Genomic DNA, 23228 nt, shown 5'->3' on the forward strand with positions numbered 1-23228 from the left:
TGTACCAACTTTTCTTCAGGAGACATAGCTTCCTCAGTACTAGAGAGATACCCACATTTGTTGCTGGTACATTCAGACATATGTTTACACCTTTGGTCTCTCTGTATAATAGGGAATTGGCTGAAGCGCTCATCCCTTTCTGGTCTGGCAGATGGTGTAGAAGATCTTCTGGACATCAGCTCTGTAGACCGTCTATCTTTCATCAGGCAGAGTTCAAAGGTAGATAAGTTACTTTGGACTAGAAGGGAGATGAAGTGTGGGGATACACACAGCTTGTTTGTTTTTGTCATGTCTCGCTCCTATAGAAAGTAAAAATACCAGTAATGGATGGAAACTGTGAACTTACAGTTATAGATGGCAGTCTCTTAATATGAATGGAGAAGACCAGGAACAATCATACTGGAAGATCTTATTTGATTAATCCTGAAATTACCCTTTTTTGGAAAGGAGCCATGGATGTGTTCTAAGTTGGAATTGTGGAGATAACTACACCATTTATACTTAGGGTGTAATCTGAGTAGCTAAATGTTTTTATCTCATTTATCCACAAATGTGTGAGTTAGGTTGCTTTTTCCCATTTTACAGACATAGTTCATCAAGGCTTTTCCGGATGTATATTCTGACATTGACAAGAAGAAAGTTAAAAAGTCTGTTCCCTTAAGGCATGAAGCCGTGGTACTCTTGTGGATGCTATTTCAAGACAGAGAGCAAGAACAGTGACTTGCCTCTTAGGACTCCAGCTGCTGACAGCTTAGCAGTAAGGCAAGGCCAAGGAAGAAGAGCCTCTGTCTCACAGTAATTCCTTATGAAGCTCCATACTAAAATGTATGCCATAGCACTTAACAGTAAGTGTTGTGGGAGCTTTCATTGAGGCCTTATGCAGTTGCATATATCTGTAATTGCATAGTATATTCATAAGATCTGGTTTCTAATCCCTTTCATGTTATTTCTTTACTGAGCTTCTTCAAACATCTTTGTTTAAAAACATTACTGTTCTGAGTACTACAGATATTTCATTTTCAAGAAATGAATAGGTAGTCTTCTGAATTTAGTGTTGAGTAAGTCCATGGTATGCCCTCTCACATACTCTGAAGTAGAAAGGGCCTCAGGTTAAGCACAAATCAGTCCCAAGGCCCACATGGACTTAGAAGAGCCTCTGGTCCTATTGGGAGTACACATTTTGTATACTGTTGTGGGGAGGGCCAGGCAGGCAGCTTCAAGAACATTCACCTGCCTTCTTGATGCTTGCATTCTAGTTAAACTTTGTAATGTTAGAACTGGGCTGCTTGTTACACTTGCCACATGAGAGCAGTCTGGCTCTGCTGTTGAGAACTCTGAAGGTTCCCCTGTCAGCAGAGAAGGTGGAGAGATTACAATCAAACAGGCAGGGAAGGAGAAGCTTCTATCTGATGTTCTTTGTCCATTGTTTATCACTACTCTCTCCTTAGTGACTAATTTTCTCTAGGTGTCAGGTGGTGGAGGAGAAGGAAGGTTAGCTGCCAAAGAGAGATACAACCACAGATAACCAAAGAAAGCAGGCCACTAGCTCTTCCATTCCTTCTGGTTTGATGATGATGCTCCCAGTGTGACTGCTCTCAAGCAGATGTGTGCATTCAAAATGTTGTATTTAGAAGTAATGTTACAACAGAAGAAGTTGAAAGAGGTTGTATTAACAACAAATTAAACACCTTGATTTTATTTAGGTGAAATTCACTAGTGCAGTGAAGCTGTCTGAAGGAGGGCCAGGAAGTGGTTTGGAGAATGGGCGAGATGAAGAGGAGAATTTCTTCAAGCGTCTTGGTAAATGGCGTACCTGCCGAAGACATCCATCCAAGCTTCATCACACAGAAGAAAAAGATGGTTAGAAATCAGGGTTCTGTTTCTTCAGTCCTTTTAACTTATTTTTTTCCTCTCCCTTTGCTTCCTTTTTTTGGTTACTCTTCTTCTTTAATTTATCCTTTATCTTTTTAAAACATGGTTTTTGTACCCATTCTGTTTCTCTCTCTGGCTCTACATACTTAGCCATTTTTTGTTCTCTCTTTCTCCTTATGCCATTTTGATTTCCATGTAGTTCTATCTAAGAAGGAAAAGAAAATATGGGCCAATAAATTAAAGTATCATTTGGACTTCCAAAAAATAAAACCTTCCGACTTTGAAAAAATGAAATTATTTGAAAGCAGGGGTCTGATTTCAAACTTATTATGCTAATATTTAATTTCACTCCTTGATGTGAAATTATAAGTGTGCCCACCAGCTTTTATCCCCCATTACTAATCATCTACCATTTTCTGTAAAGTTCAGCACTGATGAAATGGAAAACCCTGTACAAAATGTGTTTTAATTATCTCTTTTCTTCTGTGTTTGCATGTCTTGTGTCTTCATACCATTTCTTAGAAAGATGCTGTCCTGCATTCTCAACAAAATTACCATTCTCTGAGACAAACAGTTAACTGTTTTGTTATTTGTAAAGCAGTGGTATCTGAAAAAAAGCACTTTCTTTCCTATTTTAAAAAATGATAGGAATTGTATGCTTCCAAGTACTCCACTGCCATCTGGTTGCAGATGTGAGCTTCTTGTTACCAAGGAAACAACCTTGCATCTTGATATTCTTCTATTTTTGTATTTAAAAAGGAACACAGCATCCCATCTCAATGAGTTTTGTTCTCTTTGTATTTTTCATAGCAGTCGACATGATCTGACATTACATACTTCATTGTCAAACATGGAAGTTACATTAATATATATATTATATACACACACACACACACACACATATGTATCCTTTGGCCATTGCTCCATCAGACAATACCTTTCTATACAAAGAGGGATTCTGTACCAAAAAAAGTCATCCGACTATTGCTATTAAATGATATTTTAATAGAAGAAATAGTTGGGCTCTTCCTATCTGTAATTAGGAAGAAGGACTTTGGTGTGCCCAGTTTAATATTTGATTCTTCCCCTTTGAAGGGGCCCCAATGCCATCTCATCAATAGCTTTGAAAGTCCCCTCAATTTCAAAATATATTTTGGTAAGTTATGGGGAGGAAGCAGCTGTTTGAGTACAAGCTCTGTGGCTGCTACACATAGGTTTGTCATTTGGAGTTTGACTACTGGATTAAATTTTCTGATCATGCCTAAATGCAGGATGTTCTATAACTGATTTTATGCCAAGTTCAAATTTTACTGTTTAACTGTGAGCTTGAGACAAGTATGAGAATATGAGTATTCAGTGTTAGAATTAGTATTTGGAAATTCAGCTTTTGAAATTGAATGCGAATTTGTTCATTTTTTTAACTGGAGAAATTCATTGAATTCTAATTGAATTGTAATTTAAGCCCTTATGGTCATTCTGTGGAAGTGTGGGGAAGTGGATGGCTTCTCCCTCCCTGGTTCTATTCTGATGAGCCTTATCAGTCTGGCAGTACCTGGCTGGGCCTACTTTGGTGAGGAAGCCCTGCTGTTTTTCCTTAGTCCCTCTATTCAATAGCCATCCATTATACATTATATAATCCCCTGGGTGCCTAGTTGTTGCAGCCATTGTTCTTCCTTCCAAGTAGAGTCTCTCCCTGATGTAGTCAAGTACAGATTTGTGAAGAAGGCCTTAGGCTGGACTCTGCTGGGCTATTGCCCTCTAAAGTAAAGCTTTTTGCATCAGGCTACTTGAAATGACTAGCCCACTGAAGAGAGGGAACGGTCTTTATCCCTCTAACAGTAAATATCTTCCTTGGTTATTGTTGCTTCTGTTGGTTAATGGATCTTTTGCTTTGACATAGCCCAGTTTACACCCCTTCCTTGGCTTTTTGTTGCCCTTTGGGAGAATTTCAAGCACCAATTGGTTATGACTATTGGTCCATCTAGCTCACTGTTGTGGACATTGACTGGGAGTAGCTCTCCAGAGTTTTAGGTGCAAGTCTGTCCCAGCCCTACCTGGAGATGCCGGGGATTGAACCTGGGGCCTTTTGCATGCAAAGCTTGTACTCTGCCACTGAGTTATGGCTCTTCCCAAAGACTGTTTTCATCATTCCATCTGCATTGCTTCTCCTCTCCCTGATTTGAAAGGAAAATGATGGAGCTGGTATCAGTTTTTCCTGTGTATTGCAACCAGCCACACTATATGGCCCACCAATTTCTGCATTTCCCTTATCATGAATTTCTGGGAGTGAAAGTCTTGTGTTCTGTAACTGAGAGGAGCAGCAGAGATTTGGGTTGGGAATGGGGACAGGATAGTACACTAAAAAGAAACAGAAGGAAGAATAAATGAAGGAAATCTCTTATCTCATAGAGAAAAAAAGAGATAGCGTTTTAGGTGCAGAGAAAGAAGAATGGGGTGCCCAGAAACCTGTGTGGTAGGTAATGTTGGAAGTGGGGCAAGAACAACTCCTGTTTTGTTCTTTTGTCTATGTTCCAGAAGGGAGATAGAGTTAGGGTCCTCCAGATGGATAGGCTTGTTTACCTTTACCTGTGATGCTCTGACTGACTTCCTTCCGGCTACTAGGCTGTTACTTCTTTAGGGAAGCTTACCTGCCCCTCCTCCTTCTGCTCTTTCCACTCCTTTCTTCTCCAACTGTCCAGGAGAGAGAAGACACCCTTTGTCTCTGCTCTCTGCTAGCCACGAGGGTAACTCCCACACCTGGGCATTACGCCTCCAACTTAGCTAGTTAGTTAGAACTAGGTATGCCTTTCTATCTACAATGTATTTCTATAAATAAAGTAGCTTTTCTTATTTTATTAAGTGTCAAGTCTCAGTGGTCCTGATGCAGGGTAAAAGCCTGCTTTCTTAGGTAAAAGCACGCACATGCTGGCACACTGATGATACCCAGCTCTATTTCTCTGTAATATCTGAATCAGCAGAGGCCCTGCAACTCTGGTGCCTAGAGTTGGTGGTGGGCTGGATGAGGCCCCCCAAAACTGAGTTTGCATCCTGTCAAGATGGAGACACTCTGGGTGGGTAGTTCCTGTGTCCAGATATTTGGTCAAGTGCCTGCTTTGGATGGGGTTATTCACTCTCTGAAAGATCAGGGTCATAGTCTTGGGGTGCTTCTGGATCCAGCTGTGGCCAGTTCTGAACCAGGACAGCTGTGGCCGTTTCTGGACCAGGATAGCCTGACCACTGTCATCCATGGGCTGGTATCCTCCAAGCTGTATTACTGCAATGCACTCTATGTAGAGCTGCCCTTGAGACTGGTCCAGGAGATGCAGCTCATGTGAAATGCAGTAGCTCAATTGCTCACTGTGGCGGGATATTTATTTATTAGATTTACATCCCACCCCTCCTCCCAGTTGGAGCTCAAGGTGGCAAACAAAAGCACTAAAAACACTTTAAAACAGACTTTAAGATATATTTTAAAAAACATATTTAAAAAACTTTTTTTTTTAAAAAAAGGATATAGCCAATGTATCACTCTGCTGCTGAAAGAATTGCACTGGCTGCCTATTAGCTACCAGGCTAAGTTCAAGGTGCTTGTTTTGGTGTATAAAGCCCTATACAGCTTGGGACTAGGATACCTGAAAGATCATTGCACCCCTTATACCCAGTTGATCATTACGCTCTGCAGGTGAGGGCCTTTTGCAGATACCTTCTTATCAGGAGGTACATTCTGCATAATTTAGGAATCGAGCCTTAAATGTTATAGAACCTACCTTTTAGAATTCCCACCCCTTAAAGATTAGACAAGTGCTGAGTCTGTTGCAGGGATGTACAGTAGGGCCCCGCTTTCCGGCATTCCGCTTTCCGGCATTCCGCTTTCCGGCATTCCGCTTTCCGGCATTCCGCTGATGTGGCGGCTTTCAATCAGGAGAAATTCCCCTTTTTAAAGCTGATTTTGCCATTTTGCGGCATTTTCGCATCATTTTCAGGCGACGTGACTCATTAAAGTCAATGGGTTCCACTTTATGGCGATTTCCGCTTTACGGCAGGGGCCTGGTCCCTAACCTGCCGTATAAACGGGGCCCTACTGTAGTTGTCTGGGGTCTCAGGACTTAGACCCCTTACTTTTTTGGGAGCAGGGTCCCAACATGGTCCCTATGTATCCAGCGTCCTACAAGCCAATCAGTATGAAAGGGGAGAGTGTTAGCCACTGAGAAGAATCTTCTAACATGCTTCCTTGTGCTGATTGGTGTCAGAGTGAAGGGAGCTGACTAAGTCATTGAGAAGACAACCGTTAAAAACATTAAAAACAAATATACACATTTAAAAATACATTTTTATTATTGTATGTTTTTATTATTTTATCACTTATTGTATGATAACCCCTGGGCTCCTTTTGGGAGGAAGAGCAGGACATAAATTTATTTATTTATTTATTATTATTATTATTATCAACAACAACAACAACAATCAATTTCACACTCCAGATCCTCAAGATATAAAAGAAAGCCAATAATCCTGATGTAGCTAAAGTTAGTTATAACGGAAAGTAACAGGATCTAGCTTAGTCATTGTGACTTATTCCTTTGATTCAGTGGGACTAAATCATGGCTAACTTTAGGGGGCAAAATTTTTTTAGTGGTGTTTGGTCATCTGTACATGTCAAAACTAGACTGAAAATCTCCATGTTTTAAAAATCATTCTGTCACTTTGCAGTAACCATTCTACTTTCTGACTGACTCATTTAAGCTGCAACTATTGCAGAGAGTGCCCAGGTGTGCTTCTAAAATCCTGGATGAATGGCTCTCAAGCTCTAAGTGTGCAGGTCTGGGACCTGAGCACAATTTTTCTCGTGATAAATCACTTTGTATTTACCTATTTTTTCCACATTGCTTGCTAAGCTGAAACATTTCCTCAGAGACTTCACAGATATCACTGCATTGCTGGATAGTTCTCATGTGCACCTTACGTTAGGGTTGGTGGCCGTGCATAGGGGTGAATAGATAAGAATCACACATGCCAGGATCTTTTGCCAGCCCATTTTATGTTTATACTTTTGTGGGGCCTTCCTCTTCCCCTCTCTCCCACAACCCCCTTTTGTACTGTCTTTTAAGGTTGTCAGACCTATGATGACCACCTGGCTTCCAACCAAGAGGGAGGCAAATCCAAGAATGTGGTGAACTTGGGAGCAATAAGACAAGGCATGAAGCGCTTTCAGTTTCTCTTAAACTGCTGTGAACCAGGAACAATCCCCGATGCCTCTATCCTGGCAGCTGCCCTTGATCTTGTAAGTCACTGCATGAATGCTCATGAATACTGTTCATAACCAATAATTTAATAATGCAAAACCTGGGGTGGAGGGGGAGTGAAGGGGGTTGGTGAAGAGTAAAAAGTACCAAAGACAGCATGCTGGAAATGCTAAGTACAATCAACAGGGATACATTTTTTGTCTCTGTCTGTGAATGTAAATCTGGAAAGAGTATTTGATTTACTAGATTTGTGCTGTGCCTAATCCTCCCCCCCCCAGCTCTTTTATTATTCAGATTTCTTTCAGGCTCCACATTTCACATCTCCCTTACCAAGTCTTATACACATAAGAGTGGTATATATGGCTCTGACTACTTCAGTTCCACAGAGATGTTCAGCTGATGCTATAAATAATTAAACCAAACCATAGCTGTGAGTCTCAACTTATTCACTGTGGGAGATTGGGGCGGGTCTTCAAAGCATTCTGGTATATGACTTATTCATAGAATGGTGATTTGTGGATCCAAGGACTAAAAGGTCCAAGCCCATCAGAGATTGTGATTCTTCAATTTGTGCAGCTGCTTGAGCTACTTTCTTCTTCTTGCTTTCCTGTCATCTCATCCACCACTGGAGCGCTCCTTGCCTGTTGTTGGTTGTACACTGATTGCAATTCAAAGCAGTACTTTTGTATTTAAAATCCTTCTTATTGCATGGCATGTATTTATAGGTATTTCAATATATGCATACATGTTTACAATTGATTAACATTCTCATGTCAGTTCAACTCCTTTGGGGCAATTTTGGACATTTCTTTGAGTCAGTTTCTGTTAGGCAGCACAACAGCAAGATGTACTTGTCCTTGGGAATGAAAAAAAAGGGGGGGAAGATGTATGTACTCTCACTTTTGTTCCTTTTACTCCCACACATTACCATGCCTTATACCAGACATTTGTCTTTCTACCTTTCCCAACATGTTGCAAAAAATAATGGGGATGGGAATGGAGAGGTGTTCAATGTTCTCTGAAATTTTACCTTTCTTATATCTATCAACCAATATTATCTCTCACCATACAGTAGGGATGGAAGGATCTGTCACTTTTGGTTCTCTCCATTTCTCATTTTTCTAATCTTAAATTCAGTTCTCCACATTTCTGTAGCGATTTGCAAACCTTGTTTTTTAATCCTCATGTAAATTCTTCAGCATTTTAGTGCAATTTTATTTATTTATTATTTGATTTATATCCCACCCTTCCTCCCAGCAGAAGCCCAGGGCGGCTGCTTTTCTCCTAATAAATATATTTTTGTATGCCATTTTGAATAAGGGACACGTTTTTTGCAAGCAAGTTATCCTAATATAATGCATTTTTGTAATTTTCACCAATACATGCATTTTTATACAAATCTCCCCTTAATATAGGTATTTTTATAAACACTGGTTGGTTGGAGAACTGCATTGCAACTTTCAGATAAGTGTGAATTTCAAGGAATGGCTGTGTTTCAGTTCTCATATTGTTTCAGAAAGTGCAAATTTGATAAATTCAGCTTTAAATGCGATCTGAATTCAATTTCTCACCCATCCCTACCATACTGTATTTTAAAACTCCATTAAAGCATTTCCCCCCCAAAAATAACATTTTGTTCTTGGTATCCTATTTTTAGTTTTTTAAAAATAGTCATAGTACCTCCTTGCTGAGTCTTATATTTAAGACTGACAGACCATCACACCTTCAAACCTGCATGTCTTCTTCTGTATAAAAGAGTCAGGGAGTGAGATTAGACAGACTGCAGAAGCAGTGAAATTACTTTTATCCATCCAAATAGTCTCCCTGCCCCAGTGCCCAAGCATAATTTATCTGAGCCTGGCTGGTACAACCTTGTAACATAGCCTTCCCCTTGCCCCACAAAAACCTTGTGTGGTGCTGTTTAGCTTCTTACTTCCCTTTCTTTATGTTGCTTGCTCCCTGGGTTTTTTTTACAGCCAACTATGGCAATATATGGGACATACACAAATGATAAATGCCATTTACGCACCATTCCCTGTCCCTGGAAATCTTAGCACCATTTCTTGTATCCGTTCTGCAGCTGGTAAATTGTATTGGCAGCATAGGCTCCCACTGCCCCAGAGATCTCACTGGTCCTGATGATAATGGTGCTTGACCTTCCCTCTTGCTTCTAGGCATTGGCTTTTCTTGCCTGTGCATAAGAAATACTATCAGGCAGAGGCAAAGGTATGATGGGATTTGTAGTTCTTATGTATACAGAGATAAACATCTCAAATAATAAGACCTATAGTTCCCTCTCTGGGCCAGCAGGTAACTGTTCAAGATGCTGCTTGTTCTGTTCTTCTAAAACTGTTTCCAAATGACTCCAGAAATTGCTGCAAATCTTGCAAGGTCTTAAGAGGGGTCTTAAAGATGTCTTAAATACAGGGGAATAAATTTGCATAAACATCCTCAAGCATGTTCTTTAATTTAGTCACAGTTTTTCCCTCATGGTAATCACCTTGCAGCCCAGGTGGCTCCCCCTCCTTGACCTCCAGGCCTGAGTAAACTTCCTCCTCCCACACCTCAAATGCTTCAGTCTGCTGTGCACCTGTGTCAAAAGTGTATGTGTGAAGTATTGTAGAAATGGGGGTTCTTAAGGGTTATTTTTTTTAAAAAAAACCATATTTAAAAGCAGCATAAAAACTGTAATGGAAAAAATAGGGAGGCCATTTTGTAAGCAGAATTCCAAAGAAAGTGTCCATCTTGTTAGAACTTTGTGCTATGTTTTGCTTTTTATTGTTGTTGGCAGTGAAAGTGGAGTGGTAACCTGTGGTTCTTTTCAGCTATGCATCTCCTGGCTGATTCATTTCTCCTCATTTGTGATGTGTTTCTCTGTGGTGTGAGTTCATCATCCATTCTGTCACACATCTTCATCTTTCTCTTGCTGCTTCTTCAGATTGCTCTGGGTGTAAGGTAAGCTATTGCAGGGTATTTGCATAATACTCTGACATTCAGCATGCTATCTGTCTGAGGATAATGCTTATAACATTTGCTTTACATTAGGATGGGTCAATAGGAATTTACATCATGAGTCCTTTTGTCTGAGATAAGTCTTTAAGCATAAGATCCTGCACAAAATTAATTATGCAATCAAGAACTGAGGGCTTCATTGCCAAGCAACTAACCCCTTTTGAGCAGCCCAGGGGCAAACTATATATTACAGTTTAAAGCATTTTTAACTTAATGCGCTTAGAACTTTCCACATCTCATTCTTTAGGGAAAATAACTATGGGAGTTCTGATCCCGTTCAGGAAAAGGCATGGGAGCAGGTTCTCCTGCCCTGTTTTACCACCAAAAACACCCCTCAATGCTATTTACACTTGAAGGTGCTTGACCAGTTCCAAGCACATTTGTTAAAACACTTTTGCCCAGTGGCAGATGCAAGGGAGATCCTGATCTAAGAGAGAGAAATTATAGAGCAGGGATGGGGAATCTGTGGCAATCCAAATGTTGTTAGACTTTACTTCCCATCAGCCTCAGCCAGTATGGCCTGTGGTCAGGGATGATGGGAGCTGCAGTTCAACATCTGGAAGGTCAGAGATTCCCCCACTCCTGCCCTACAGTACTTTTTCTTAAACATTTTGAACTCAAAGTTCTACGTTAATCTTACTCTGTGTTCCAAGCCCCCCTTCCAACCCAGCAACAGTGATGTTTGGCACAGGAATACACAGAATTCTAACATGTGAGCCTGCCCACTTTGAGGGAATGCACTGCCCTGGAATATTTGTTTGGCTTCCTCTGTATCACAACTTTCCATTCCAGGATGAAAACTTTTTTGTTCTGGCAGACCTTTGGCTTGTTAGACATCTAAATTTGTTCTGAAAGAAAGGCCAGGGAAGGAACTGGCAATCCCACCCCATATATATGATCTGCCTAGTAAACGTCGCAAGACATCACCCTAAGAGTCGGAAACGACTCGCACTATAAGTGCGGGGACACCTGTACGTTTTATTGCAAAATAATAGTTTGGTGTTACATGATTGAGCCCCATTATGTTGTACTCCCATTAATGCACTTCATATAACTAGTTACTTCCTGGTTTGTGGCATTGTTTGAACATGGTTTGCAATCCTGGTTTGGTGGGGAAGCACAAACCATAGTTTACCAGTTAAGACGTATTCAGAAAGTTACTAATTGAGTGGAGTGCATGAGAAGAATGAGGGAGGGGGCATGTGAGGACGTTGCTTCTTCCCGTAGTCCCAATCCAAGGTTTTGCATTATGTGTGAACTGATCCTAATCTTTCATGAGTAAACAACTGCTCCAATTGTGAGTCTGAATTGCTTACTATATTGGATCCAAATGTCTGCAAAGTTTTGTCAAACTTAGATGTATTTTTTCTTTGAAACGTTTGGTCCTGGAGGCTCTAGACTTAAAGAAATTGCACTGCCTGAAGATCAAGGGTACTCTGTTTAAATATTTTTAGTAGGAATAAAAGAAAGCTGTCTTGTCTTCAGCTACCTTATTAATCTACTTGGGGTATTGGTAACCTGGCTGTAGATGTGCAAGTTACATGTCAGTGGATACTTGCTCCTAGGCAAGCAAAATCAGTACATGTAATAATAGTACTTATCTATTTTTCTCTGAATAAATAAATATATACATACTTAGGAACTGTAACTATTACATTCTTTGTTTGGCCTTATAGCAGAGTTATTATGCACAAAATTAAAGTCCTGTCACGCTGAGTATGTCAGTTGGCACTATGTTATTTTAGGAGATATATATGTATATATCCTAAATATATAGATTTGTAATTGTTAATGACATTTTGACAACACATTCTAGGAGGCACCAGTAGCGGCTAGAGCAGCCCTTTTCCTGGAATGTGCTCGCTTTGTTCACCGCTGCAACCGTGGCAACTGGCCAGAATGGATGAAGGGACACCATGTGAACATCACTAAAAAGGGCCTTTCCCGTGGGCGCTCCCCAATAGTGGGGAACAAGCGTAACCAGAAGTTACAATGGAATGCAGCTAAGCTCTTCTACCAGTGGGGAGATGTAAGTTCCACTTCCTTCTCTCACTCTTGTAAACATTCTTCAGAAGCATTTGTATTGATTGATTGATTGAAACTTTATTTTTACCCTGCCCTTTTTCCTAACTGGAACTCAGGGCAGCTTACAAATAGAACTACATGTAGTTAAAAACATAGAAAAACATACAATTAAAATACAATTAAACTATGCACAACCTTAAAACTGTAAAAGGCACTTAAAAATCTAAAAACAATTTAAAAAATACAAATAATAATATAAAAAAATAAAACAAGCCTTGTAAAGCCCAATCCTAAACACCTTCTATCCCAAAAGCATTTCTGAACATTCCATGTTGCTTTTTAGACCAATCTACAGCTTAATCAGGAAACAGGTACAAAACCTGAAAGCGAGTAGCCACTTTCAAAAGGTATCCTTGGCCAGCCTCCATCTCATGAGCAGAGCAATACTTGCACATATGTAGTGCTTGCTGCTGTATGCCTCCTGAATTGACTGCCACTTTGCCTCTCAGAGCCTTTACTCAGTTGCGCCTGTGATGCATTGGGAGAACTAAGTGAGAGTCACCCAGTCCAGACCAGCAGCAAGTGTCATTGGTGCCAGCTGGAGAGGATAGTAACGCTGAGGAGATTGCCATCAGGGTGAATGACTGGGTGGGGGAGCTGCCACCATCTCTCTGCATCCACAGCCTGAGATGGCTTCCTAATTCTCCCTAACGATAGGACAGGCCAATGGAGAAATAGGAGAAGATGGAGATAAGGATCAAAGGGAGAAGAATATGCATTCAGTATTTTGTTTAACTAATGAGAAAAGGACTAAGCACACTGCATGTTTGAACTCCATTCCCTCATTAAATTTTTTAAAAAGCCATTCCCATACGTATAAAGCTTGCTTGCCAGAGAGGAAGATTCTGGTTTTCATGTCTTGGTACAGTTAGACTTTACTTTATTCAGTTCACTGTAGGGATGGATAATCTGTCAATTTTGGCTTCAGTTTCTCATTTTTCATTTCCGGTTTTGAATGAAATTTTGCAGGTAAGGCCACTCCTTCTGAGGGCATGGATCCTGCCACATTTCAGAAGAATCTCCCCTAGGGTTTTGTGGGCAATTGGTCTGAAAATTGCAGGCATGAGAGAGGTGCCTGTAGTAAGAAACCTGCAAAATTGTAGACAAATAAATAAAAGTAATTTGGGGCTAAACATGATTGTAGAGTGAGAAGAACTAAAAGGGATTTGTTTTCCAGGTAAAATCATTCCCTCTGATTGCAAGCTTAATCTTTCAGTCACAACAACAGAGTTCTCCCTCCACCCTCTCTCTTCCCATCCTGGCAGCTTTCTTAAGCTTAGAGATATAAGTCCCTCCTCCAAAGCGCTGGGCTTGGAGACCATTGGTAAAACTATTCCAACTGATATAAGCTAAGCTAAACATGTCAGTCATAAAGGAAGTTAAAGCTAATGGTTTCTAATCTCATGATGGCTGCAAAAATAGCCTGGGCAAGGAAATAGAAAGCACAAATCAGTCCCTCAATTTGGGAATGGAAATTCATATGCTTGGACATTGCTGGTATGGACAAACTCTCAAGTCTGATTTGGATAAGACAGGGAAAAGGTAATCCTGTAGTATTATTGGACTAAAGGACTTCCTTTGTAAATTATTGGAACAAATACCATACAAATTTGAAGTTGCATCATTATTTATTTCTGTAAACATTTCTTTTGATGATGTAACCCACAAAAATGAGAATGTATTATTGTTTAATGTTTTTACAATTATAGAGATTCTGGAGTGGATTAACAGTCATTATTTGTACTCTAGACTGTACTGAGCCTTATAAGTAATTATATAAAAAATTAAGCAAAAACACAAAAACATATGCAATAAGTTTAGAGGATTTTGGTTGTATCCAGCACAGCAGTAAGTCAAGATCCTGTCAGCACAAGGATTTCTGTTTGCACAAAGGGACTTCCCCCCTCCTCCCCACACATTCCCCCTAAGTTGGTTCTAGGGGTTCCTCCAACTCTCTGGAGCAGATTTGGAGAGAGTGCAGGGCACAGGGTGGGAGCAGAGAGGGGAATCCCATTGCACAAGTGGGAATCCTTGCACTGACAGGACATGTTAGCTGGATACCACCCATGGTTTCATTTTTAGTAGACGCTCATTTGCACCGTTTTAGATGTCTGAGTCGCTGAGGCACCACTAACACCGCAATCCAAACCCAGGATCTGCTAAGTTAGTTTGGAACAGGCAGATCTTGGGCTGCCCTTGTTGAGCCGGGACTCAAGACGGGACTATGCTGGCATAATTATCTCATCATGGATCAAAATCTTCTGCTTTTCAAGCCATTTTGAATATTGCTCTTCATTCTGACTTTCTTGTAGACAACAAACTGACGTCAGACCTGTATTGTAAAGCCACAGGTTTGGGTAGTTAGTTGTGTGCAAGTCCCTTTGAGTCGGTTGGATTTATGCATCTGTATCTACACAGAATTGCAGCCTACTTCTCTAGATCTGTATTATATGAGCTCTACTGCTGATGAATTGTTCAGCAGCCTTCTCTCTCTCTCTGTGATACATAGCTGGCTCAACTGGACCTTAAGCTGGCATATGTCTCCAAAAAGGGGTGTTCTAGGGACATGTTGGGGACGTAACAGGGCAAGAAGAGGCTTACACCTATACCAACCTCTTTCAGCACAGTCACAAGACCTGGCAACCTGGTGGACAGGCCTGGCGCTAGCACGTGGCCAGGTTGGGCACTGGCCCAAGGGCCCAGGATCTCACTTAAGGCCCCAGGGGGCCCTCCTGGAATGAGCGCAGGCCAGCAGCAGGGGAAGGAAGTAACGGCACAGGCAAGCCCCAGCCAGCTCCACAGCAATAAGGTCTGTCCTATTCAGCTGTGCTACTGCTGTGTAAAGACAAGTGGCAGGCTGGTTGCTTGGGGCTGCCCCAGCCGGTCCAGAGTTTCAGGCATGGAAGGGGCAGACCTTACTGTCCTGTAGCAGCAGAAGCGAGGCAATGCTGAGGGGAGACAGCTGCTGAAAAACCATCTCTGTTCTAACATCTACTCAGAAGTAATCCCTGTTGAATTCAGAAGGGCTTCTTCCCAGGTAAATGTAGTTAGAATTGTAGCCAAAGAGTGAGAAGTGGAGTTTGGAAGGAAGGTAAGAAGGATTTCCTGGTTTTCTTAGGCTGTAATCCAATAATGTCTACTCAGAAGTAATCTCATTTGGGTTCAATGGGACTTACTCCCTGGTAAGTGTGCATTGGATTGCAGCCTTAACTACATAACAGTGATTGTCTCCACACACCCTGGTTCCTGTTGCCCCACTGATCTGATAGTGGCTGTGTATGTGTGCATGTGCACACATGTTAAGACCTTCCCTCTCCTTTTACAGGCAAGGTTCCATTGGTCAGGCCTCTACTGGGGCTTTTCTATATGAATTCCCTCTTTCCCCCCCCTCACCTCCCCACCACCCAGTTTTATTTATTGATTGATTTGATTTATATCCCGCCCTTCCTCCCAGCAGGAGCTCAGGGCGGCAGTTTTTGCTGGGAAGCTCCTATTAGTATTTTCATTGATATCCTGCTCTTTTTATAAGGATGGTTCTTCCTCTACCCATTTTATCCTCTCAACACCCCTGTGAGGTAGGTTAGAGACAATTACTGGTCCAAGGTGACCCTGTAAGCATCATGGCTAAGCAGAGATTTGAAACCAGGTCTGGCAGGAGGTCCTAGCTATCATGTGTCTCTTTAACTTGGAAACTTGTACATTTGTAATGCCTGATGGTAACACTAATAGTTATTCAGACTAATAGTTTGTCCCTAGAAAGGCCCCTTTTTCAATTAGTAGTACTAATAGCATTAAATCTCCACCAGTGCTGTGTGTTTATTTTGCGCTACATGACAAAGGTGATTCCTCTTACTAGACATTTTTATGAGGGTTTCTGATTAACTGAGGCATGCTGGAGTATTGTGTTGCATCTGTGTTTATAGGGGTTTACAGTATCTGAAAGTTTTATTTTAAGCCCTGTGATGCATAAGTATCCTTTAGTGTCATTTTTGTACACTATACACACTTCTTAACATATAGGTGAATTGCAGCTGAATTATTGTGAATGCTTTTTTTTTTTTGAGAAACGGAATTTTAACTTTTTTGAAATAGTATTTGTTAAAGAGGGCAGCCTTTCATCTACTATTCTGTCCTTGGCTTTCCCTTGTGGCAATAATAATATTCCCACGTGGCAATAAAGGGTTCTAAGATTGATTCTAGAATGCCTGTTAATATCTCAGCACACTTGAGTGAGTTGTAAGTGCAGGGAAAGGGCCATTGCAGCATCTGCTTTGCATGCAGAAGGTCCCTCAGGTTCAGTGTCCTATAGCATCTCCAGGTAGGAGAGAAACTCCTGAAACTCTGGAGAGCTGCTGGCAGTCAATGTAGACAGTACTGGACTAGATGGACCAATGATCTGACTTAGTATAAGGCAGCTTCCTATGTGAGTAGAAAAACCTGGTGGAGAATTGAAATGTTTATTTGAAGTGCTTTTTTTCAAAGATCTTTGCCAATGACAGGAAAGGATGGACACAACCCCCTGACACACACTTTTTTGCCTGTGAAAACATTACAGTAGGGAAGTTAACAGAAACAGTGAAAAATGAGAATTATTTCTCAGTACACTATGTGGAAGATCCCAGGCTTTTATATGCTATTATTCATATAATCTGCCTATCATTAACATACCAAACCAGCATAAATTCTTAGAAGCTGAGGCCTACAAAATAGGTAAATTTACCCGAACAAATTAAAATAAATCAAAATTTTGTATTTTTATTTTACAAGAGGGGGTTGCAATATTGGCAAAGATTTGTTTTCTTTGAAAGGGATGGGGCCTTAGCCTGGTGCAATTCTTTCAGCAGCAGAGTGATGTGTTGGCTATATCCTGCCCCAATGAGCAGCTGCATTTCACAGGAGCTGCAGCTTCTGGACCAATCTCAAGGGCGGCCCCACATACAGCTCATTGCAGTAATCTATCCAGAAACCTGGAACTAGGTCTGCTGGTGGAACTTAAGGTGGCAAAAAGGGTGGTGTAAGTCAACATCTATTTTATTTTTTATTTTTTCAATTAATTTTTATTCAAATTTTCAAAACCAAAACAATACAAAAAGAAAAAAACACAAATCAATAACTAATACAATAAAAAAAAGAAAAGAAGAGAAAAAAATATAAAAATATTGACTTCCGATTTGTCATAGTTCAGTTATAAATCTATAATATATAACAAACCTATCTCTTAATAGATTATAAAATCACCTTCCTCCAGTGGTTATCTTAATTGGTTTCAAATCTCATTAACATCATATCATTTTAATCTTCCACAAAAAGTCAAAGAGAAGTTTCCAATCCTTGACATATATATCAATCATTTTTTCCCCCTAAATAGACATGTCAATTAATCCAACTCATCAAGTCTACTAAGTCCAGTAATTTCAAATTGCTCTTCTGTCTTTATCCGTATTAGGTCCATCTTCCATCTTCCATCTCCACGCATCCAAAAATCTTGCTGTCATAGTCATATAATAAAAGTCTGATAGGAATTTCCTCCATCACATATATTTTCTTGCCATGAATTCCGAACGTATCACTGAAGTATTGCTGCACTAGTACATCTCTTGAAGATTTTTCCATTGACACAAAACGGATTAATTCTGTTAACTTTCTCCATTTCAAGTTCCATCAAATCCTTCCAGTCCAGGAATTTTTTTGAACCGATAATATCTTTATCTCCAATCTCTTCAATTCCTTCAGGGACAGCGCTGAATTCCAAACTATAATATTTGTCTCCAGGATCCGTCAAAGCCAGGAAATCCAAATCTTTTTTCATGTCCATATTTAAGCCAATCTCCAAAGTTTGAATCTTGCCTTTAATTTCTCTTTCATCTTTTTTTGGTTTTCCAGATCTATCTTTATTCTCCTTTCTCGTAGAATCCTGAATTTCTTTCAGCTCCTGTCTCATTTCATGAAATTCAATTTTCCACGCTTGTCTATTATTTCTCAGTTCTTCTTTTATTGACTTAATCTCATTCATTATTTTCTGAAACATGTCTAAAGATAAAGTCCCTTGTACGTCCATGATCTTCTTAATTGTCATTCTTAAAGCCAAAGGAACAAAACTCCTTCAATTTTCAATGTCCCAAGCAAAGAGCAGTTTATTTCTTTATCCAGTTACAAAGGAGTTAATCTTTCCAACCAACTGACGTCACACGCTAGACAGCCCTTATCTCTTATATGCCCAGAAGTGTAAAAACAGCTTTAGTTCACAGCGTCCAAATAACTAGTAGCAGAGAGAATGAGCAGATTCGTCAAAAAAAAAGTAGATCAGGAAAAATAGTCCCATGCATATATTACACAAAAGCCTTATAAATCAAAAAGATTCCAATCAGAAATCCCTCATCCGTTGTAATCTTTAAAATGCTATTTTCCATATCAGCTTTTTGCAATAAAAGAAAGATAGGCTATTTTTGTTTTCTTCCCCCTTAGTTCCGTGAGTAAAGAAGGAAAGTCTTAACTCACCTAGGTTATCTTAATTGCTGTTACTTTGACAAATCTCTTTAGCTATATAGATAAGAAAATGATAAGCATAGACAGAAGGATGCTTGCCTGTTAGTCCGTTGTTCTTTAAAGAAAAAAAAACGGGTCACTTATTCAGCTGAGCTAGCATAGAAATCCTCGCTCCGTCTGAGCAGCTGGAAGCCTTTCTTTCGCAGACAATTCTGACGAATTCCAGACTCCCACAGTCACGACAAAGCTATGTGGTAAATCTTCCTTATCCGGAAGAAATTATCCCCAGTCAGAAAAGACCCTTCTGACTGAATTTATAGCTGAAAAAGTTTCATCTAAGACGGGAGCCCGTCTCAGAGCTACACAGGCGGAGGGATCCTCCTGGGAAAGTCCAGTCAAAATCTATTTTAAAGGCTTGTTTTCCTTCCACCAGACTCAGGCTGGCTCAGCTTGCAATAGCTAGTGACACTGGCTTAATTTAAGCTGGTGTAAGTTCTGCCGGCTTCCTATACTCAGGATTGTTCTGTAAGTGCTTCACCGTTCCCTGCTTCAACTCATGCAGCCCCGCACAGATCTCATTTCACTTCGAACAAGCCCCCCAAACCTTCACGACATCCCATCTCAGCTCGGGATTAATTTGCAAACATCCTACTTTCAATCTAATTCTTTCAACTGTGCTTGTCATATTCTTTGTTTGAGACCTCCAGCTATCTAGCAAAACCTTACTGCCCTAAGATACCTTTGTAACACTTTGTTATTTTCCTTCTTTTGTTTCTCTCTGCAGGCAATTGGCGTCCGTCTCAATGAACTCTGCCATAGTGAGAGTGAGAGCCCTGCCAACCTTTTGGGCCTCATTTATGATGAGGAGACCAAACGGAGGCTGAGAAAGGAGGATGAGGAAGAAGACTTTTTAGATGACAGTAAGGAGACTCCCTTTACTACAAGAACCCCCGCTTGTAAGAATCTCTGCTTTAGGAACACTTAATTCTTTTTTTTAATTTTCTCTCTTTCATTCCCTTTCCACCCAACTGTATTCCACACTTACCTTCCTGTCCCTCTTATCTATCTGTGAGTAGATGTAATGCATCCTGTAGTGTTAGAAGCAGCAAAAAGGAATAGGATCCACAGAACAGGCAGATGTGATATATTCTACTGCATGAACCACTCTTGATGAAGCTTTAGTCAAGTGCAGCTAGTTACATTGAATAGAAAATAGGATTCGCTTTTGCAAGCCCAAATATTGCTCCTAGCAAGTTCACTGGGATCTGGATAAGCATTACTATGTTGGATACAGATACACATCTGAGTCCTCATTGGCTCTGTGTGTGAGGGACCTCTGTGTGTGAGGGACCATGGTAGTACATGTGCTTTGCATGACGAAAGTCTGAGATTTAGTTTCTGGAATCACTAGTTAAAAGGGTCTCACATGGCAGGGGTTGGAAAGATTTTCTTTGCCTGAGACCTTGGAGACTTGCTGCCAGTCAGAGTACACCAGGGATGGGGAACCTGTGGCCCTACAAATGTTGTAGAACTCCAACTCCTATCAACCTGATCCAGCACAGCCAACGGCCAGGGATTATGGGAGTTGTAGTTCAATGATATCTGGAGGATCCTAGTTTCCCCACCCCAGGAGTACAAAATACTGGTATAGAATGGACTAGTGGTCTGTCTCAATATAAGACAGCTTCATGTGTCCAACTCTGATTGGGATGTGCTTCTTCCTTGTTGGACTATGAATAATATTGATTGATCTCTGTAAGTTTTGGAGGATTCCTTGTTAGGTTGTTTGGATGTTCCACCTTTCAAAAACACTAGCCATGTTTTTATACAGCCACGAGAGTGGCCGTATACTATAGTCAGCGGGGATTTTTCACATTCCGCAATGTTAAATGGAAAATATCCCCCCATGCCATTCTGAGGCTTCCCATAAGCTCATTTCAAAACAAAACCTTACATAACTTATAGTCCTGAACTCAGAAATGCTTGCTTAACAACCCTGTCAATTTTCATGGCGATACACAAAACAGTCAGAGAGAATCGAGAGTTCAAAGTCTAAAAAGAGAGAAAAAAACTCAGAGCCCTTTTGGACTTTTTTCTGTGAGTTCTCATAATCTGTTGAAATTCATTAAAAACCAGCCATGTTCACAGAGTACCTGTAATCCTAATACTGACCTTGCCCCATACTCTGACCTTCATCTACTGCAGTTTAAAAGTTAAAAAAATGCCTGGTTGATTTTTAATTAATTTAAGAAATTTTGGCTGGAAGCCTATAATAACGCGGGGCATGCTCAGTAAGGACCAACTGTCAGTGTTCTAAAAGCCTCACAGCTGCTGGGCTTGGCTAATAAGAGGGCCACACCCACAGCAGATTTGATTTCACTTGAGACAGTCATGGCTTCCCTCAACGAATCCTGGGAAGTGTAATTTGTGAAGAGTGCTGAGAGGAGACTCCTATTCCCCTGAGAGAATGGTTTAACAGTCAGCCACTCTGATTAAAGGTCTGTGAGAGAAACAGGGCGTCTCCTAGCAACTCTCAGCACCCTTCACTAACTACACTTCCCAGGATTCTTTGAGAGAAGCCATGATTGGCTTTGAGCCATGGCTTTGAGAGAAGCCATGATAAATTGTTTTAAATTGTTTTTAAAAGATGTGTTTTTAAATTTGTATATTTGTTTTTAATGTTTTTAGTTATTGTAAACCGCCCAGAGAGCTTCGGCTATGGGGCGGTATATAAATACACTAAATAAATAGATAAATAAATAATGATTGTCCAAAGTGTAATAGAGGCCTGGTGTGGATGTGGCCAGGGACAGCTTTGTTTTAAATTTGGGTGGGAGGTAGGGTTGCCGGGTTCAGGGCCTGAGACTGATCCTGTATCTTTAGGAGAAGAGAAAGTCAGCCAAGTGCCGGTGTTCTTGCAACATTGTAATGGGAAAAACCACAAGGTAGAATTGTCCCTTCCCCCTGCCCAACTGTGAAAGATACAGAAGACGTCTTGGTTGGCAGGCCCAGCCTGGTCAGTTTTACCTATCCTAATCATGATTGCATAGGAGTATATCCGATTCAACTCAATAATCATACCAATGATCAGACCTGCCTTTTGTCTCCTTCCCCTTTCCTCTCCCTTTCTCCTCCCCTCTTCCAATCTTCCGCCTTCCCTGCCCACTCCAGCCCTCCGTCCCTCCCCCCCCGTCAGTTTTACCTATCCTAAGCATGATTGCACGGGAGTAAATCCCACTAAACTCAATAAACATGCAAACGACCACATCTGTCCTTCTTCTCCCCTCCCCCTCCTGCCTGCTCCCATCCCAGTCCTCCCCTCTGCCTTTCCACCCCTCCCTCCTCCCCCCCCTTCCCCATCCCCTGTGGTCAGTTTCACCTATCCTAAGCATGATTGCCTGGTGTGTGTGTGTAAATCCCACTTAACTCAATAAGCATGCAAATGATCAATCCATTCTCAGCAAACCTGCACAGGATCCCATTTCTTACCTCCCAGATTAAAAAGCAGGGAAATTCACTAATAGGCAAAAAAACCCTGCGGTTTAAGAATGTACCTATAGCTCACAGATATTTCTACGAAACTTTACAAAGCAGGGAAATTGGGAAGCTATAGTGAATGCACCAGGGGAGCAGGAGACCTGAACTCCTCTCTGAGATATTGTACTGCCCTACAAAGTTGTCAAAATGCAAACACAATTTGGGTTGGTCTTTCACAGTCCAATCCACTTGCTGTGTAGCTTGGAAGAATTTGGTAACATGTGCCTCTGAGCATATGGTGAGTGGTGGCAACACCTGTAATCAGCCCAAATAATAGAAAGAAGATATGTCCTGTGCTGATCTTGTTTTAGCCGGGAGGAAGCAACATTATTAAGACAGTTGATATAGTTCAGATGGTCACTTTAAATATGTCTGATTTACTTTGCAATTTTAGTGAAGTTCTCTATAGGAAATCATTTTCTTTTGCTTTTGTTTCTATGAATATGTGAAGTACAGCAACACTTTGCAAAATTTATACTAAAAAAACTCCAAACATAATTGTGGAATAATGGCACTGACTTCTGCAAAATAGTCTCCAGTGGACCTCAGAAGTGTCTCAGTTTGCACAAGATAAAACAGTGGGAGGTGAAATATATTCTAGCAAAATTCTAGGTGTGCTCTATGTTTTTAATTGATTGTGAACACCTTGCCTTAAATAAAGTGGTTTAAACATAGCAGGCTGAATCATAGAATCATAGAATAGTAGAGTTGGAAGGGGCCTATAAGGCCATCAAGTCCAACCCCCTGCGCAATGCAGGAATCCAAATCAAAGCATTCCTGACAGATGGCTGTCCAACTGCCTCTTGAATGCCTCCAGTGTCGGAGAGCCCACTACCTCTCTAGGAAATTGATTCCATTGTCATATGGCTGTAACAGTTAGGAAGTTTTTCCTGATGTCCAGTCGAAATCTGGTTTCCTGCAACATGAGCCCATTATTCTGTGTCCTGCACTCTGGGACGATCGAGAAGAGATCCCGGCCCTCTATGTGACAAC

General features: G+C 40.8%; 1 protein-coding gene across 1 annotated transcript in view; it reads left to right on the top strand.

Moving 5' to 3' along the window:
- The window catches only part of UNC80 (unc-80 homolog, NALCN channel complex subunit), a 341822-nt gene that overhangs the window by 105118 nt on the left and 213476 nt on the right, over window positions 1-23228 (top strand). Inside the window, exons 20-24 of the mRNA XM_061607866.1 lie at window positions 113-219; window positions 1704-1800; window positions 6981-7153; window positions 11944-12156; window positions 19483-19618. Of these exons, the coding sequence (XP_061463850.1) occupies window positions 113-219; window positions 1704-1800; window positions 6981-7153; window positions 11944-12156; window positions 19483-19618 (726 nt within the window). The remainder of the gene's footprint in view (window positions 1-112; window positions 220-1703; window positions 1801-6980; window positions 7154-11943; window positions 12157-19482; window positions 19619-23228) is intronic.

The sequence above is a fragment of the Rhineura floridana genome, chromosome 2, assembly GCF_030035675.1.
Source record: "Rhineura floridana isolate rRhiFlo1 chromosome 2, rRhiFlo1.hap2, whole genome shotgun sequence".
Classification (NCBI taxonomy): domain Eukaryota; kingdom Metazoa; phylum Chordata; class Lepidosauria; order Squamata; family Rhineuridae; genus Rhineura; species Rhineura floridana.